General features: G+C 30.6%; 1 protein-coding gene across 7 annotated transcripts in view; it reads right to left on the reverse strand.

Moving 5' to 3' along the window:
* Positions 1-21,169, reverse strand: part of LOC126772352 (solute carrier family 12 member 6) — a 337,172-nt gene that overhangs the window by 28,406 nt on the left and 287,597 nt on the right. The window contains exons 1-2 of one of the 7 annotated variants that reach the window (XM_050492701.1): positions 9,039-9,190; positions 6,762-6,907 (exon numbers count right to left, since the gene is read on the reverse strand). The exons of the other annotated variants lie outside the window; for them this stretch is intronic. Coding sequence (XP_050348658.1) covers positions 6,762-6,846 — 85 coding nt within the window. The 5' untranslated portion in view covers positions 6,847-6,907; positions 9,039-9,190. Of the gene's footprint in view, positions 1-6,761; positions 6,908-9,038; positions 9,191-21,169 lie in introns of those variants that run through there. 7 annotated transcript variants of the gene reach the window in all.

Below are 21,169 nucleotides of genomic sequence, written 5' to 3' on the forward strand. Positions count from 1 at the left end.
CTTCAAATCCAGAGTAAACAGGTTTCTTATAGGTAAGCGTGCTACATCCTAGACCGTGCCGATGCTTAACATCAGGCAAGTCAACGGTCAAACGCTAGCCTATTAATTATAAAAAAAAAATCAGTTGTCTGGTTTCCATAGTACGAACTTTGCTTAATTTGGGATCAAATAGCCGTGTGTGAATCATGTCCTAGGATATTATTATTAATAATAACTTTATATTAATTAATTACTATATTAAAACCTAATCGATGAATTGAATGGTGAACAGTTTTTTTTTACTATCTGTACAATGTACATATATCTTATTAAGACATCCTTGTTATTTCTTAGTTGTAACTTTTTATATACAGATCTCTGAAACTTACAGGCTATATGAGAAAAAAGAATAGGAGGAAAAATAGAGAAAGTCGGTCAACAATAAAATGGGGCAACTAAAGTAAGGATAACTAATACTGTTATGTAAGATATTGTAATAAAAGATGATTGAGACGTTCAGAAGCGAGAGCCCTAAAATATGAATTATACAACGATTGTACAGATTCCTTACGATAATAATATTTTTTGTTACTCTTCATTTACATATTATGACTATTTATTTATGTAGAAATAAACAGAATGAAATATATATGACATACAAAAAAATTAAATTGAGTATTACATAATACAATAATAAAAATAAAAAAAGGTTTTGCTACTTCATAATTTTGAATTTATTAATAAAAATGCACATTATTTTTATGTTAGAGAATTAAAAACATTAATACTATGCAAGATTTGGCGCTCATATACAGAGAGATTAAGTTATATAAAAGATTGGAATAATAAATCGTTTCCGGAAAAAATGCATGTCCTATTTATTGAGACATCGCAACTTTTCTGTTACATTACTATTATTGTAAAATTGTATTCTTTTGTTCACTCGCTACTCACGTGTTATTTAAAGGTGGACACTTTTCTGGCTTCTGTATAAATAAATATTTTATGTTATACGAGTAGTGATAGCTCAATCCCGCAATTTATTATTGGAAATAATATAATGTCATAAAATGGAATAAACACAGTTTCCGATATTCGTTTTATTTATGAAATATATTACTTGATGCAATACCCACACGTACACGTGATTTGTTACAAATACCTAAAGGTCAGATCACAAAGTAAAAGGCTCGGTCAATAATGATAAATTAATGTGAATATGGCGAACGGAACGTATGGTTAATATTTTTGGCACTAATCACAGCACACGTTTAGGGTAAGGGCCAAGTTTAAACAATGCTACTGAAAATATATCAAGCTGTAATTTTTGGTAATTCAAACTGTTGCTGATGTTGAAAGTTTGGACTTATACGATCTGAGACTGATACAAAAAAACGGCGATTATACGTTATTTGTAAGAGTCTATTTGCTTTAAATACAACATTATAATTGATTACTATGTCGTATCTTGACTCTTATTACTTTATGCATTCCAATATGGTACAAATAAGAACCAGAGCTGTGTCCCAATCTTCTGAATTTTATATATATCAGAAGAATCTTGATGAAATCACAGGTATTGCGTCTTTAATTATTATAACATAGGTAAGTACATACATAATATTTTGAAATTCTTACATTCGTACGTTCGCTTAGTTTTTCCAAAAAAATATTCTCTATATACATACGTCGTGACAAAGGGAATTGACATAGTGTCCAAAGTGCTAGGCGAGCATTTTAAATAATCAACTATATGTTCCTGTCTATTGACAGTAACAAAGGTCAAGAGTATTGAATTTTTAAATGCTTAGCTGTAAGTACGGCACGTTGTTAAAAATGCATGTCAACTCTTCAGTTGCTTAAAGGGAGACCATTTCTAGTCACTATACAAAACATAATAAGCGCTGTAAATACAATGATTCTTTTAAAGTAAATGATTCTTTTAAAGTAAATCTTTTAAAATATGGCTATAAAAATATTTATAATAAAATATTTTTATAGCCATATAGAAAAAAACATTTTATTTATATTGTTATAAATAAAATGTTTTTTCTTTCTTCTTTCATATAATGATACCGAAATTGATGTTTTAAATGTTAGTCCTATAAGAGCCTAGTTATATGTATATAAGCTATGACTGCGGATGATAGTCAAAAGTAAGATAATTCTCATTTTATCCCTTACTTTGTAAGGCAAAAGCTATATAAACCCGATTTTTTTGATTCCAGAGATATGAATCACGTTCGTTTCGATATTTCGCTCACGATCCTTTTAGATATAGGTAGGTTCTTTAAAAGTAATTTTTGGGTGACTTTTACTCAAAACAGTTCAAAGTTAATATTTGAAAAATTAACTATACTTAAATTTACTTCAAATTTAAATAATCTTAAATATTTATAATTTTTTTATGATAAATATATTACGAATGTTTTTTTTGAGTATTTTCCTTGTTAGACCTCTCTTATTAGCCACCAAACGGTTTATATGACAAAATGAACCGTATAAGATGTGTAATAAATTTTTCAATTGCTTTTAACATTCTATTTGAGACAACGTTCTGAACGTTAGCGAGCTCTCAACATCGACAATTGTGTGTACGAATTTCCCTCAAACATATATTTGCATAATCTAACTTATATAAATGTATATTTGTTTCATATATTTGAACTTGTGAGTCCCTCTTTCGTGCTCACAATATTAAGCAGTCAATTCTATTTATTATACTTGATAATAAATATATGATATAAGCTTAAATAAGACAGATTCTATTTAACTGTGTTACAGGGCTATTTGTATTATTAGTACTTATGATGTTGATGATATTCTCACGATTGATTTGGAAAATAGATAACTACTCAGGCGATATTATAGCGTTCACTCTTTATTGCCTCGAGTATAATCCGACATGACATGACCCTTTAAACCAGCAATACTTATATTGTTGTGTTCTGGTTGAAAGGGTGAGTGAGCAATGTAACTACAGGCTCAAGGGACATAACTTCTTAGTGCCCAAGGTTGGTGGATTATGTAAGGAGTGGTTAATGTTTCTTATAATGCTAATGTCTATAGGCGGTGATGCTCACTTACCAGTCTGCCTGCCTAATACAACAACAAAGTGTTACAATTGCCAACTTTCACAAACTTTTTTATTTCTGTAGCAAAATTATAGGGAAAATGATGTTGATGTACAATCTAATAAAATGATTTACAGTGATATTAATATAATAACAATAATATAATATCCCGGGACATTTTTACACACGGTTATCTGATCCTAAATTAAACTTGTACAGAGCTTGTACTATGCAAACCAGACAACTGATATACTACATATACTATTTTTCTTTTATAAATACCTACTTATATAGATAATTACACCCAGACTCAGGACAAACTGACATGTTCATGCACACAAATATCTGTCCTGAAACATGTCTACAACCTTCGGCGAGAAAGGCAAGCATCCACCAACCACGCCAACCGGCTCGTCAAAATACCAAAAATAAAAATAATAATATAATAAATACATTGAATGTTAGAAAGTCGCAATGTGAAAGCTATATTTTATTTTTAAAACTCGGAGCTGGTGCACGGAATGGCTTTGTCTGCTAGCTGATAAATGCCGATAATACGTTTCGATTTCTTTGTGTGTGCATCCATCCAACAACGATGTGTACATTAATATAATTTAGCTTATGCTGTCGCTGAAACTAACGCTATATGACATATTACTAATATGTATCGTTGTTTTTTTATTACTTGTTACCTAATTTACATATTATTATAAAAATCATGTAATATATAATATAAAAAACATGTATATATTGTGATATAGATGTACCGAAAGTTACAAAGTGAATCATTTTGATGGCTTAACGAATATATTTTCAATATTCTATAATGTTTTGTAAGCTGCACAACAAAAAATAACCATGTTGAAAATATGAATTTCGTTTGTACAATTTGGGTACAAAAAGAAAATTTGATTTTTTTTCGTAAGTGTTTTATTGATAATCTAATTGAATTTGGAATGTTTTGTTTTTACATCTTATGGTACCTACCACATATTACCACTGCTACACTACGACCTACTTGTAAAAAGTGGTACGAAATTTTATTAAATAAAATTGATTATATATTAGTGATTTTAGGTTTATTATAGGTTTAAATTAAAACCTTTAAAATCAACATTTATAAATCGCAATACTAAATACCCAATCACCTCTATTTTAAATAAGAACAGATAAAAGCAATCCGCATCCCTCGCTTTACGTACGAATAGATGCTATCAGCGGAAAATTAATGGTGGAATGGTATATTAACTCTATTCAGTCTTGGGCAGGATTACAGATAGGAAAACATAAGTAACGGAGACACTTTTGTAGGATAATAAACTACCTGTGTGAAATAAGTAAAAGTGAAAGATGTCTATGATTTTTACTATTTACTTGATTATAGGGCGTTGTGCTTTGTCCGGGTAGATACTATCCACTCATCATGTATTCCACCGCTGAGCAGAAATACTTGTATTGTATTGTTGTGTTCCGGTTTGTCGGGTAAGCGAGTTAGTATAACAGGCACATGTGACATAACATCTTAGTTGTCAAGGTTGGTGGCGCCTTGTCGATGTATTAGATAGTTAATATTTCTTACAATGTCAATATCTATGACTGGTGATGACCAATTATCACCAGGTGGCCCAATTGCCAGTTTGCCTACCAATTCAATAAGAAAAAGATTAAGAAAAAAAAAATAGTTAAACTTAAAACAGACAAATTAATTTAAAAGATTTAAAAAAGACGACAAACAAATGAACTGAAAATAGACTGTTCTATGATATATATATATCTAATAGGGCACAGTAAAGCCAGTAAAAGTAATAATAGAGTCCATAAACGTCCCGCTGCTTCTCTAATGTGGTTCGTTTAATACGCATGTGTTAGAATTTCACTCGACACATACAGGTTTCTTGACGAATCGCGATACTTTCTTTCATCGACGAGTATTCTTATTACAAATTAAGCACACGGAAACTTAGTAACCTTTCTAAATTGCAAAAAGGTTACATACTTGTCAGATAATATAAATTTGATTACTATATATTTTTGTTTATGAAATGTAAAGAAAAAGCTAGTAACCTGTTAAGATTTTGCTATCCACTCAAGGGGGGCTTAAGCGAAGAGTAATATTTCAATGATCAACGGTTTTTGTCAAAAGTGAATGGATTGAAAACCAATTCCAACGATGAAAAGGCTCGCGGTCTTGGATAGACGTAATCTTCTTTCGTTAGCTCCAGGCATTGAGATTAAATGTTTAGTCTTCTCCGAAGACCTGGAGCGAGCATTTAACTCGTAAAGTAGTACAGTCCGATGACTTCCTAAAATATGCGCATATTATTTCTCGTCTCGTGTTTAATACTTACATCCAAAAAAATTACTTATTATATTCCATAAAACGTATCTTTGAAATAATCTACTATTCATTATTTGATGAGCTAAATATCTATGAAATTAGTTTGCAATATCCCCTAAATTTAAAATCAGAAACTTTAGTGCTTATAATTCAGCTTCGGAAAGGTAGCCTTGATTTTAATATTAAATATAAAAAGAAAACCTGAACAACTTAGTCTGGACATCCAGATTCAATTTTAAAGTTTGAAAGGGATATACCTTATAAGTTATGGAGATGAGCAAAAATATAATTATGTATTATATCGATCATGAAATTTAATCTTCGGAGTAACGTTTTTAAAATTGCGAGAGAATTGAGTTTATAAAATTAATTATTTTGTCTTAAAAGAACATCCTTTAAGTACAGGTCTTAGACCAACAGTGGGACATTCAAAGGCTGTATATTTTCAGTTCCAGATTTTAAGGCGATTTTTGCTTGATCAACTACTATTTTTGAATAGAGTATTAAGACTGACCTTCGAAATCCTTGTGAGAATTACAACCATTAGCCCCAAACACAGTAAGCGATTATTTTTCAATAATAACAGCACTGAGCATTATTCAAACCGATCAAAACATGCTATAGCCAATATGGGATAAATAGGAATTCAAATCGAGACATGAAAAACTTTGAAGACTAATATCTAATAGTTTAATTTTTTTTTAATTTTTTCTAATAATTTAAGGCTGAAGAGGTTGTTTGTTTGTTTGAACGCGCTAATCTCAGAATCTATCGGGCCGATTTGAAAAAAGATTTTTCGCTTAGATAGCCCATTTATTAAGTAAGTTAATTGATCATGTAATATGCGTGATATACAGCACAGCTACTCAACTATAAAACAAATGTATATTGCGACTTAACAGCAAAACGTTTTTTTCATTTGCAAAAATGACAATCCTTTTTCTTTATACTGCTTATAACAACCTTTAAAATGCTTATAAACAAAACTTATATAACAGAGCTATTAACAGGGTCATAGACAATAGCATTCGTTGCTAAACGGATTTATCACTGTTGTGGTTCGAACGCTTGAAACCTTTCAAATGACAACATGTCAGTTAATTTTGGAAACCTTGCCTTCACCTTCAACTGGCGTGGGCTGATCTTTTTAAATAATTTACGCTCAAAGTAATTCTCAAATGAAATTGATAAAAAAAAACCATTTTATTCCTCAAAATATGAAGAATATGACTGCTTCAAAATACAATCGAGTAATATATAGTTATATAGTATATTAAAAGAAACATGTAAGTATATGTATGTACTATGAAAGTTAAATTATGTTTTGTATGTCTAAAAATATAGCTGCAGCTGCTAAGCTATTAGCCTACCTTTTTTGCCTGGTGAAGTGCAGTTACTCTTGTTCGATGGCGATTTAGCTTCGGCAGCCGCCATTTTCTCTTTCTCGGACGACATGCTAACACGCAAAATTCCGACAATGTCCGTCTTTACGCAGCGGTTCTGTCGCTTCTCATTACTGTTTGCGTTCAAAAATATCCGTTAACACTTCTACCGACCACTCCCTTCGACCGTACTATCGATACACTATTTTAGAAGATAATGAGCGCTGATTTGGTGATTTCAATGACTAATTATATAAACATAATATAACCGATGTTCTATTGACATAAAACATAAAATATGTTGTATGAGGATGTTTGTATTACCTGTTGACGATAAATAAATAAAAAGTACGCTGTTTAATTGCGGTTTTGAAGAATACCTAGGTTTATTTTAATATATTTAATATTATGATTGGTAAAATAAGTTATTGTGAAATATGGCATCAATTGTATAATATTTTTAATGTTTTTCGGTATCGGTACATCATTTTTGAGTAATATTAAAACGAACTAGTATTAACTAATAAATATCACACTCCAATTTGTAACAATTGTATCCGAAAGTGGGCATTTTAAAATATATTTATTATTGATATTTCAAGCATCGTTCTCTTAGAATTTTTTTTCTTGCTATATAGAATATTTTATTCGTTTATTCTTAAGCTATGTACAATCATTTTTATAATATATAACTTTTTAGAATTGAAATGAAAAATATAATTTCATTTCAAATTCGTTGGTAAAAATATCAAAGCGACATTTAATTAAAATGTGAAGAGGATACGCACCTTATATTTATTGTAATAAGATTTCATTGACAAGGAGCTACGGTAGCTTAGATATCGTTCTATATTCTGCATTACGAGTTCCTTACTTCATTTAGGTTCTTTATCCGTCTATAGTTTAATCTCTGATATTTCAATGTTTATAAATCATTTAAAACTGATCAGCCTACATTGGATATTGGATCATGACAAAATTGTATTTTCTCACGGTTATTAATCTTGATATCATCTGTAGTGACTGAGTATTTGTCATTCCATGCATCTTATGTGCACTATCGTTTCCAATTACGATAATAATTATAAAGTTGTACGTTAAATACTACGTCGAGTCAAAATTTTATTTTAAAAGAAAACTATAAAACTTTGCAACGCTTCATGTCATCCGAAGCAAATACGTAATAGCCATACTTTTTGTCATATTGTGATATTATTTAATTAATTGATAAACTATGATATGTTTTATGTAAATGCGTATATAATGGACTTAATAAACTGCTGTCTATAAAAATATCAATGGTGAAGGAATGATTAAAATCGATTTGATTTAAAGAATATATGAATAAAATAATAAATGTTTGTTTTGTCTAGATGAAAATTGAGAATGTATTTAAAATTACTGTACGAAATATTATCTTTCAAATAAGACATATAAAACTGTAGGTAAATCTGCTGATATAAATTATTATTAATAAAAATGATAATTATTGCCACATTTGAAATGAACCATATTTTATTTTTAAACTTTCAATAGTTCAAACTAAAGCGAAATTGTAATAGCCTCTTTGTTCGGGTTATGCGTACTTTATCTAATTTGAAAAGGGTCGTCTCTGCGGGTATGGCGCGTAAAAATACTGGCGTGTGTCAATCATGACCCAATTTTTAGGATTATCTTGTCTCAATCGATGGATTGAATAAATTATATTATTTATGGGTTTCTATTTAAAAAATATATAAAAATATATATATCGTGGTCTTATTACATCAAGTTCGAATTTGAATTCAAGTATTAAATACTAGTATGGTAAAATTTAAAAAAAGGATAAAGTTGAGGTTTAACAAGTATGTTTGTAAAATAAAGCGATTTTTGTGAGAAAATGAAGTAAAACAATGTTGTAGTGAATAGTTTAATGAATACAGAATGAGAGATGACTTAAAACGCAAACAATGTACAATGAAAATGATTTTTTATAAGTATGACATAGTTAAAAATAATAAAAATGTTCTATTTCGCAGAAGGCGCGAAAGCACGTATTCTTATGTGGCTATGTGTGAGTAACGGCACAAGTTCCTTAATAAACTCGAAAGTTGTTTCCGTTAATATGCGAAATAAAATACCTGAACATATATTTCGTTACAATATTTCGGAGCGATAACTTAACGATTTTTACTCAAAACTTTTTTCGGAAATGTCACGCCACTCAACACATAACCTGTCAATACGCACGAAATCCGTTACGTAAGCGAGCACGACTAACTGCACCTGCACGAGGCACAGCCAAGGGAGGGTAGCGGTCGGTGTGCGTGCGAGCGTCGCGGGCGCTCGGGCGCGTCGTGCGGGGCGCGATGAGCGCGCGTTGGTGGCGCGGGCAACCGGCTCGCCGAGCTCTCCCGGGCGGGATCGATGCGGGCGGCGGGCGGCGGCGGAGTGCTGCACCGGGAGGCTGCGCCGGCCCCCGGCCCCGGGCCCCAGACCCCTGGCCCCGCGCACGCGCAACCAGCTCATGCCCGCCGCCCGCCCGACGCCGCCGGACCGGACCGACGTTTCAATTCCCTCTCCACTGATTTACGATACTCTCGCTTAGGTCTATTCTATTTTTTATCTTAGTAGGCGCGCATTTCTTTAAATACGTTTTGTCTCGTACAAATATGGAACTGACGGCGAAATATATTTAAAAGGTTTATATATAGACAAAGTTTTAAGACATTAAGGCTAATAATATTAATATATCCTCTTTATATTATATATAACCCAATTTTTTGAAACAAAGCTCCATCTACCAAAATACTTTAGTGTAATTAATGTATATTTTCATTACTATCTAATTAAGTTATATTCTTAAACGTTAACGCGTTGAACTTCTTATTATGCTTTGTTTTATTAAATTTTAACATTAGCAATTTAATTTAGCTCAGGTATTAAAATGCAGAAGATGTTATACCTTGCCGTTAAGATATTATACATTCGCGTAGCGAAGCCTGCGGTGATAAAGGCCACGATTTTCCGTAGAATGGTGCCAAATGCCAATTCTCGCGATGCGAGCGACAACGGCGAAGCTGTCGGGCCGTATTAAGGTTTGCTATTGTCCTAAGTTAGGGCCGCCTGCGCTTCTCAGCAATTATATCATATTTATGGAAATTTACTACTAAGGGAAATTTTTAATTTATTGTTTGTAGAAAAACAGTTTCCCCTGACACAATACATAATGTACGAGATTTATTTCTTGCTTTATATATGATTACGTTTTAAAATTGAACAAATTTATTCGTCATGTAAAAGTGAAAGTAAGTAAGTTTTCTCCTTGAGAAGGCTTGGAGTTTATTCTACCATGTTGCTCCAATGATTTACCGCCGAGAACGAGATAAAGTACAAACACATATTCATATAATTGTTATAATACATAATGGATTACATAAATGGTTATTAGTACTATTTAATAATGAATTTGTAGCTTTTTAATAATGACAGACAGTCGGTTAGATAGTTTTATTGACATAATATAATTACAGCGAACTATATATAGAAATATATATAAATAAATATAACTATATATACTTTGCAAGCTTAAGCTAAATATCCAAACATTGAATTAATTGTTTGTTTGTTGATTAAATTTATTGTTTGAATAAGATGTTATGGAATATATTTGATTAGCATAAAATATCCTTCTACGAATTCTTGACTGTGCTGATATCTGTTACCTTGACCTTAGCGATTATGATAATAATAACGTCCTCCAGACCGATTTCGACCACGGCGGCCAATCTCAAGAGAGATTAGCCAATTGCGCAGGAGATATTATAGTGCACAAGTGTGTTCGCTACAGGTGCACTCTCTATTCCTTAGCTCTCATAATCACCGAACCGATGGGACGGCAATTCAACACGACCGGAAAGAGTTCAGGCGCAGGATCAACGGCTTTACGTGCTTTCGGAGGCACGGGATTGTATACACTTCCCTACTGAGAATTTTTTGACCTGTGAATTAGCCAGTAGACCAAGGAGGCAGTCAATTTTAGAGATTAAATACGCTTTAAAATAAATAAGCTTGAGTGTGCATATTAAACCTTGGGATCCTTAAACACATATTTATCCATGGTTGGTGGTCACGTTTCTGACTTTTGTAAAAAGCTCAAGTGTCTTTCAATTGCCTTAGCAGGAATACTAATTATCTTTAACTCTTCTTTATACGCTTTTTACTTCTATTACTCTGCCTCCAAAACTCTCAGTAGGCGAGTTAGCACAAAATGTGTATAGATTATTTTATCTTCAATGTGAAACAGCCTGTTTATTGGTAAACAATTTTGTGATTCTTTATATATATTATATTAATACATTTAATTTAGATATATTTCATGCTATGTAAAAAGTTGATATACGTCAAGTTATTAAAATATTCTAATTAGCTTATATACAAGGGCAGTTTGACGTGTCGATCATTCATCACAGACTTCATTAGTAAGGTGTATTCATCTAAACTATCATTTAAATATCACTCGCAACTACGTAAAAGTACTCTACATTTTTTGTACAGGAATAATTTTTGCGTAATATCACATTTTGATATATTTATTATTTGATTAAACAATTATTGAATACGTTTCGTGTGTTACCGTAGTAATTACATATTTATTAGTACTATATATTTACTGGTGGTAGGGCTTTGTGCAAGCTCGTTTGGGTAGGTACCACCCACTCATCAGATATTCTACCGCAAAACAGCAATACTTGATATTGTTGTGTTCCAGTTTGAAGGGTGAGTGAGCCAGTGTAATTACAGGCACAAGGGACATAAAGTCTTAGTTCCCAAGGTTGGTGGCGCATTGGATATGTAAGCGATGGTTGACATTTCTTACAATGCCAATGTCTAAGAGCGTTGGTGACCACTTACCATCAGGTGGCCCATATGCTCGTCCGCCTTCCTATTCTATAAAAAAAAAAAACCTTCATGCAATTATTATATAACTACATCAATTTGCACAATACTATAATAAAATTTAGTATGAACAAATAAAAAATATGTTATGTGTATATTCATAGTACATATATTCTATATATGTATGTTTATGTACATTATATAAATATAATTGTTCCCTGACATACAAGGATCATCACAATTTTAGCTAATAGAGACGTACAATTTATAAAGTAAAAACAGCGTTAGAAGAAAGAACTTTCTTATTAACCACTTTCGTAAAAGGAGGAGGTTCTCAATTCATCTGTAAATACATATACATATGTTTTATAATAGACTTAGACTTATTTTTATTATATATTTATATACATATAAATAATATAAGCTTTTGTAACTTAAATTTCGCAGGCGAACTCTCGGCGGGCAGTCAAGTTTTATTATATACGTCCAGGCGTGTATTAAAGCGGCCACAGCATTTTTGCCCCTGTTAATGAGACTATCTTTGAGAGATGTGAAAAATTGCTCTGGTGGGATTTAGCCTAACCCCCACGATTAACTTGCCATTTGAAGCTTTTAGTAAGAATATTTATTGTTTGAGCTCAGTAGGTAGAATATGTGAATGTAGCCGAAATTTGTACCTGACAAATCTAAACAACACCACCACATTTTCATGAGCCTAATTTGTTCATATTTTCTTTCACATCATCGTGAGGAAACCTGCGTATATCGGATGAATATCTTATAATACTTCAACCTGCATGGGAGTAGTATGGTGATATGAGCTCGAAATCTTCTCGTGAAAAGGAGAATCGGCCTTAGTCCATCAGTGGGACATTTACAGGCCATTACTATTTATTACGCTAGCAAAAAGCTTTTTGCCAAATTTTGATACTTTTTTAGAATTTCAAGTTAAGGAAACTTTTTACTGGCCCTACTTGGGTTTCGATACTGGGACCAAATTATGTGTAGCTGTAGATGTTATCCATATGACAAAATAGGCTGTTATAATTTTATATAAAGTGAGTTCCACTTCACAATCCACCAAAATCAAATTTAGTATTCACAATTAAAGCAAGAGCACTTTAATCGCAATTAAATCTTATCATGTTTATAACAAGCTATTTGGTACACCGCACATTACCGTATAATTGTTACCTTCTAGTAATTACTGTAACCTTGTAATGGATTTTCTCATTATATTTAACTAATATATTAGCACTATATCCTAACTAATATTGTAAATGCGACACTTTTTTACTTGCTTGTTACGTTTTTACATCTTTACTACGAATTCGATAATTATGAAATTTGCATACAAGTTGTCAGGGGTACATCATCTGTACATTAATGAAGGACATCGTACCTAAAACCTACCATGGGCTGGTGTTAACTCACACGCAGACGAAGCTGCTGTCGGACACTCGTTATATAATATAAACAATTTTTTTTATTGAATTTACAAACTGGGTAACTGCATACTTCTTGAACACTATCACGTCGCGTGATCGAAATGTCTTTGATTAGTAATCCTTTTCTAATTCGACTCGCTTACTTAATTAAAGGTTTTGTGTAATGTAAATCGATATCCATGCCAGAACCAATATTAGAACAAAGGACTGATTTATATTAAAACACTATAATGAAATGTGAAATATTTTGTAAAGTCAATATAATAATGAAATTATAGTTTTAAAACAAATATGTGCTCAGGTATTAATTGAATCTTTTTTAATACGTATCATTTGTTCTATTTGAATATATAATATATTAACGAAAATATAGAATAAAAAATTATGTTACCTCGAATAAGATCGTGCCCTGTATTCAATAAAAAAGACACAAAATGCAAAATTTCAGAATAATACGCGCGACCCTTACACGTCCCTTTTGGCGCTTGGTGTTATTTTTACGTCTTTTCTATCCTGTAGTATTGTTGTTAATTCTTTTATCGCGTTGCGCATATTTTACAAAATATTCTTAAGAATATGTTATAGTTATTTTAAATTTAATATGATAATAAATACAAAGTGCTGTCAATTTTTTATTTTTATGTCAAGACCGACTGTTTTAAGACACATGTATGTTTGAAGTATGGGTGACTTGTGACAAGAGATGTGGTTTTTAGCGGGAAGGAAATGCAGCAAACGCTATAAGGTTTTTATCAATAGAAAATAAAATTAAAGGGTATTTAATTTTTTTAAATAAACTAAAACTAAAACTCTTAGTGACAGCCATAGATTACTTGTAAACATAATTAAATATTCAGTTTTTGTCCCTGACATTACGAGTATAAATCAGAAAAATCTAAAGATTACAAAACATATCGTTTTTTTTTATTATTGATTAGATTTTGATTGAACACTACCCTTAAAAATATGATTTACTCATAGTTTACATATAATATTTTATTTTTAACTTTAAGCTGAATATACATCCAAACAAAATCAAATAAATTATTAACAATTTTACTTTAAAACCTCTCATAAAATGCTTAAAGACAAATAAAGGATAAGAAAATAATATATCAAAAAACGCCTACCAACGAATGTTGAAACCAGAAAACCATTTAATAGTAATAATATTATACATTTCTGAACGTGTTTACGGACGAGATCAACCTAAAAAAATATCATCATTATAAGTGCCTTTTTGTTTGAATGAGCACAAGTTATTCATACAAATTGAACCTTGATACACGAAAATCTATTGAAACTGTAACGGAGAACTCTTACGTTATGGTAATAAAATATTATAGTAGAGTCAAAAAAAATAAAACTTTGTCTATGTACATATTAAACGATTAGAAATTACAAAATGTGTGAATATTAAACGATTAAAAATTGCAAAATGTTAATAGAGTTGGCATTTAATGTTTTTTTTCTATCACAAGAAACTAAAATATAGTGTGAAAATAATGTTACGTTACGTCAAATTGAGGTCGTGGTCTGTATTCAATAAAAAGAGACTCACAACATAACTCGTATTCGATAAAAAATTAATGAGGCGTCCGTGTGTTAGAGAATATTCCTATACTGAGCTCGTGTAGTGTATAATAATAGGTACTGAGTGGAAATGTAGGTTTTATTTTTTACACTAGTATCAGGGGAAATTATGAGGACACGGCGGATGGGAGGCTATCGAATCCACTTCATCACGGCTTTCGCTTCGTTGCATAAGTGTAGAGGTAAGGTTTTCACGGTCCGGAATTAAGTTAATTTGTGTAATATTTTGAACAATGCCATGAACACAATTATTTTCTATTTTATTGTATTATTAGTTATTTATTTTGTAGTACTACATATTTAATTCATACTACATATAGTAAGTACATAACGTGAAATAAAATCTTCACGCCTCAAAACTATTTGCTTACATAATTTTCAGCCGATAAGTTTATCGTTTTAAGCAATTTAAACAGGAAAAAGAATAAAAGCCACGTTCCTTTAATACAATTACGAAAATATTTGTAATAAAATAATAGGATATTATTTTATAAGTAAATCTGTTTAATTACAAAAGTAAATAAGAACTATAAAATCTTCTAATAAATAAATATTATGACCCTATGTCATTTGCGTAAAAGAATTTTTATATGTAATTTCAAATGTAGGGCATCCTTTTTAACTATATTATTATTTTCTCAGAAGAAAATTGGTAAGGAGATATTTTCGGCTACATAATTGCGTGACTTTGACTAAAATAACAACACATTTGGCGAAGTAGACGAAAATAGGTCATGCGAACCTAGGTATAGACTAAGGGCTGACCTATTTTGTAGATGAGCAAAATAAAACGATAGATAAAGGGCGATTCCAACTTTTGTTTTAGGAAAGCTTTTGAAAGATCGACCCTGAAGCAAACAATGTCCTCAGTTTGTCTTTTTTAATCTTTTGTTTAAAGTGTTTTAATTTTTGAGAAAATAATCAGAGAAGAAACTAGTCAACCATTTTATTATCGATATAGTACGCTCTTACCTATAGTAATACTTTTATTTAAACAGAAAAGGCATATATTTAAGATTAAATAACATTTCTAGCGAAACTTTTTATATTAAAAACGAGGTTCGTTCTTAATATAAAAAAATTAATAATATCGATGCGAAGTTTCGAAGTCGAGTTCTTAACAATAGTTACTTCAATTAGCGAAGTTTGTGGTAATATTAGTTTTATAAGGAACAGTATTTTTTTAAATATTTTTAATAGGAATTTTGTTTTATGTTTTATTTACGAGAAAATGAGCAGTCAAGTTACCTCATGTTTAGTGGTTACCGCCGTCTTTGGACATTCCGAACTAGTGGTAGTAACATTCGATGTCATCCCGTAACATGAAAATCAAAAGTTCTTTTAAGAGCTGCTGCCTTTACAAAACAAGGAGTTTGGCAATTTGTCAATTTGGCAATTTGTTTTAAGAAAAAAAACTACTAAATAAACAAATATTAATTAATTTGTATAATAATATAAATACTGATATAAGTCGGAGGTATAATAACTAACAAGTATGTGGTATCAACCCAGGTGAGCTGGCACCAGCTATGTCCAAGCTCACTTCCACCAATTAGGTGCAAGAATTTCGTGGCCTATATATTTTATTATGAATTAAAAAATAATAGTATGTCCTATTCGAAGAAATAATTTATGTTAAACAAATTACACTGAAAATATGCTATTTATGTATGAAGAACAAACGTCCAAAAGCACAAACATTCACAGTCAAATACAACATTTCATAATATTATTAAGGTATAGAGTAAATATTCTGTCTATAAATATCTTAAAATTCGGTTGCTACGTGCGTTTATATTACAGTAACCGCCTGTTAATGTCCCACTGCTGGGCTAAGGCCTCCTGTCCATTTTGAGTAGAAGGTTTGGAGCTTATTCTTCTACTTCGCGTTTATATTATATTACATATATATACATATGTATTCATAAATATAAATTTAAAACTATTTGGCATAAGGTTTAATTGCTAAATTACGAACTGCATACTGCCGATTTTACGTTTCTCATCCGCCTGATTCTTATCAAAGCCATTCGGGAATCGCCGTCGATAACTTTGCTATCGAAATGTAAATTACTTTGCCTACGTAACGAATCTCTAGTGATCGGCATCCCCCCTATTGTGACCTAAATATCACCAGTCGACATTATTTCAAAAGCATCTCTCCTTTCTTATATCCCATTGTCTTTTGATTTCATGTCATACATTAGCTCTTGTATTTGTGTCGCTTATATTATCATTTGTGTTATTCTTGTTCATTTAGCTCGTAAGAGGAACTTCAGTTTTTTTGGTTATGGTTTTCTTTAAAGAACCTTAATTCGATTCCGGTAGTAAATATTGTAGGTTTCTATATATATTTGTAATATGAAATCTTAAATTTGCTTGTAATATATCTTCTATTAATTATTATATAATTTTATTAGACTTATATGAAGGTAAGGAAGTAATCTATATTCTTTATCTATACACATAAGGTTAAAATTATCAAAATGCTCATCATGCATCAAACCCCATATTTTACTCCAACCATCGACAATTACATATTTACAATATTTGCATCTTTATCAAAAAAAACCCTTGAAAAAAGTGTCCGTACCAAACTAGCTTTTACTAAAATAAAACAACAGTCTAAACGCAGCACGCGTCGAGTTAGTCTCATTGTCCTACCAAAGATAAGAACGAACTATGGCAAAAAATGATCACATTTGAAGGAGTGCAACTTTTTTTAACAAAATACCCTCAAATATAAGAAATATAAACTAGCTTAACACGTTTAAGACACGACTAGCCGACTATCTTACAAAAGATCATTCACTTCTAAGCAAGTAGTCACAATGTGTTAAATGAGTATGAATTGATAAAGTGTCGACTAATGTAAGAACGAACGACGAATGTAATAATTAATTTTAAGCTTAACATCGTTCTCATGTAAGTGACGTTAGTCTTTATGGGAATAAATATTCTTTAAACCTATGGTATCGTTAAATTTATTTATATATTTATATCTAATTTTATTATAAAATACATAAAATATAATTGTTGTAAATCATGTTATAATCACAACGGGAACTTCATATTATTTAACTTTGAAATGCAATATAAACTAATGCAATAAATACTAACATTAATATGTCAGAAGCCATGGATTACAAGTCTATGTATTCCTTTTGCAACGGCTTCCTAAGTTGGGATTAAGTAATTGTGATTGTTGACATATTGAGATTATTTCTTAGTCAAGGTTATAATAAAGTCATACACATTATTATTATTTATTCATACATTTATTTCAGACTTACAGTGTGTCTTTATATTTGTTAGTTATATCCTAATGTTCTTATATTTTTTATCTTAAACATGTTTTAATTCCTTATAGATAGGTGGACTGGCAAACAGCAAGTGGTCACCATCGCCCATAGACATTGGCATTGGAAAAATATTAAATATGCCTTACAATATCAATGCGCCACCAATCTTGGGAACTAAGACGTTATTCCCTTAAGCGTGTCGTTACACTGGCTCACTTACCCTTCAAACAAGATGATAACAATACTAAGTATTGCTATTTGGCAGTAGAATATATTATAATTACTGAGTAGCACCTACCCCACCGACTTGCAAAAGCCCTACGATCAAGTAATTTGCCTAAGTTTTAACAATATTATTGAATAAAATTGTGCAATCGGGGCACCCCCGTCAGAAGTTCGTGTTCGTGAAACCTACATATTAAAATGTAGATTTTTATTGATTTTATTAAATAAATAAAATATAATAATAATATTTAAAATATAATAATAATAAATACATTTCCAATAAGTATTAGAATATAAATTTCGTGTTTTAGACGTTTATAAAATAAAATAATTTAAGCGATAATTTAGAACAAAGAGAGCAATATTTGACATTCGAAACACTAGTTTCGAATAATCAAAATTTAAATAATCAAAAACCATAATGAATTCATGATAAAATCCAAAAAGAAGACTTTGAAGACTTGAAGACTGTCAAATATAATATCTAAGAAATAATTATAATACATATTAACCGACAAGAAAAGGAGGCAAACTGTTTTAGTAACTTGTTTATTTATTTATTTTCTTGGAAATTTAGACTTACTTTACATATTCATTTTAAATTAAGGAATTCAGCTAGTTGAAAAAAAAATTGTTACACTTCGCAACTTTTTAAATTTATAAGTTGAAAAAAATCGATCATTGTTATTCCTTGGAGCGCCATCTATGACATACGTACCATTACAACGTAGTGCCCATTATTGTCGGCAGAAATATAACGATATTATTGAATTTGATAAAACTTTAAAGACATTATACATTTATCAATGACGTCCTTATCAATTATTTTCAGTATTTTTTTAAAAGTTTGAATATATATTTTTATAATTTTTTATATGATTTCACTTTTGTGCACACATCAACCGTATAAAATAGAAAGATACAAGCGACAATTTCTGCCTTTTCACTCTACTGTAAGCCGTGTAAAAGAACTTCGTTCCAAAAATTTACATAATAGTTTTCTTTTACGAACAGTAACAGTAACTCATAACTTATGAGTACTGCGAAAGACGGTTACAGAAAAACAGATCCTGTGATAGAAATAAGGCCTTAAACATATTTACTGGAAGTATTGTAAAATAAATATAATTACGAGAAACTAAGAGAATTAATTAATAATGTTTTTCTTATTACAATGAATACTAAATTGCAAGGCGATTAAATTTTACCAGTTTAACAAGAATAACAATTTCTAAGTCCAAATCTGTTAATTAGAGTTTTAGTCAAATAGAAGTTTTGGCGTAAAGCCAGTGAAATGTCACTGGGAAGCAAAAGGTAAGGCATTAGCAGACAGGTGTAAAATGTCTAATGACTACATACGTAACAGTTAACGACTACACCCACTTTATATGAACTATAATCGGTTTGAGCACTTCGTTTAGTTTCGGACGGCACGAGTGTAAGCAAATATTAAAGTTTCGCCGACAATTTCGTCAAATGTTATTTAACTTGTTAATCATTCATTCTAAACTTAATATAAATAACTACACATATAAATGTCGTCATTTATATAATTTAATACGTAAACAATTAGCAAGTTTTATATTATATAAAATTTGTAACGATTTTCTCATTTAAATAAAATTTTAAAATCTGGGTCATGAAGTAAAATGTTGCACGTTTTGATTTCATCTGAAACTATTGTTGTCTAACCTAAAAGGTTACGCTTTGCAGAAAGAGAAGTATTCGCAGTACATATAAAAAAACTATTTTACTTAAAAATATAGTGCATTAAAAAAAAAAAAATTCTACCACTTAAAAAATTGAATTAAAGTATAAAAAGGATCTCAACGATTGTAACAAGTGTGTTTTTATAAAGTTTACGTAAGTGCGAAATTCGAGGTGAAGTATCGAGACATTTCGTAGGTGTCTTGGGAAATAACGCTCGATCCTAACTAGAAATGATCAGATCGGTGTTTATACATGAGAAATAAAGGTTATTCCGATATCAAATACTGCGTAATAATTAATTATAAAAAATATATTATATTTAAAAAATTAAAGGAACACGATCGGCGTTAAGTTATGCTTCATTCAATGTAACTTTTTGCCATCAGATTGAAGCAAACTTCGACATTACACCTGTAGAGGCAATTGAGAAAGTTAAGGAACAAATGAAATACCCTTTACACGGGGGAAATGACTATAAAATTGACTTTCTTCTCAGTCCATTAGTTTATATTTAAGTAAGGTTTTACGTAAACTAGGTTTGTATATTATATATTTAAAGCGAAATAACCCTCACTGATGGACTCATCACGAGATTGCCGAAACTTTAGGTCATTCCTTTAGCGACGTAGAAGATCCCTAAGAACGGATTTTACGCAAACCATCCAAAATTAAATATATATATTTCTTCATCAAAAATTTGGAACATAAGTTTTCAACTAAATTAAAATAAAAACCAAGGAGGTACTTCGTATGGATTTTGTGCACTTAGTAATACAATAAAACGTATAAGTTTTATACATTACTGTTGAATATCATTTTGATAAATTAATATTGGAAAATTTTCGGAAATTAAATTTGTGATCGACGATGTTTATTCAATGGGAATTATATCGCGGCTTTAGAAGTATTTTACTTCCCGCCAAGTATTATATGTATATATAAATTACACACTGTCGGTAAAGGTCTTAATTATAATTTAAGACTGATTTCTTTATTTCATCATTAATTATACTTTTTTAAGAAGACATAGAATTGTTTAACAAACTACCCCCACAGGCTTACCAAGAAACATTCTATGTATCACCATTTAAAAAAAAACACAACAGGTTAGTTTGATATTCTTTTATACATACATACGCTTTACGGATACATGATGCATATTTATACATCGTATCACTGAAAAATATATTTTAGAATAAAAAAACTGTATTTTTATAGCTTATTATAAATAGCTAACTTT

Source organism: Nymphalis io, chromosome 1, assembly GCF_905147045.1.
Source record: "Nymphalis io chromosome 1, ilAglIoxx1.1, whole genome shotgun sequence".
Taxonomy (NCBI): domain Eukaryota; kingdom Metazoa; phylum Arthropoda; class Insecta; order Lepidoptera; family Nymphalidae; genus Nymphalis; species Nymphalis io.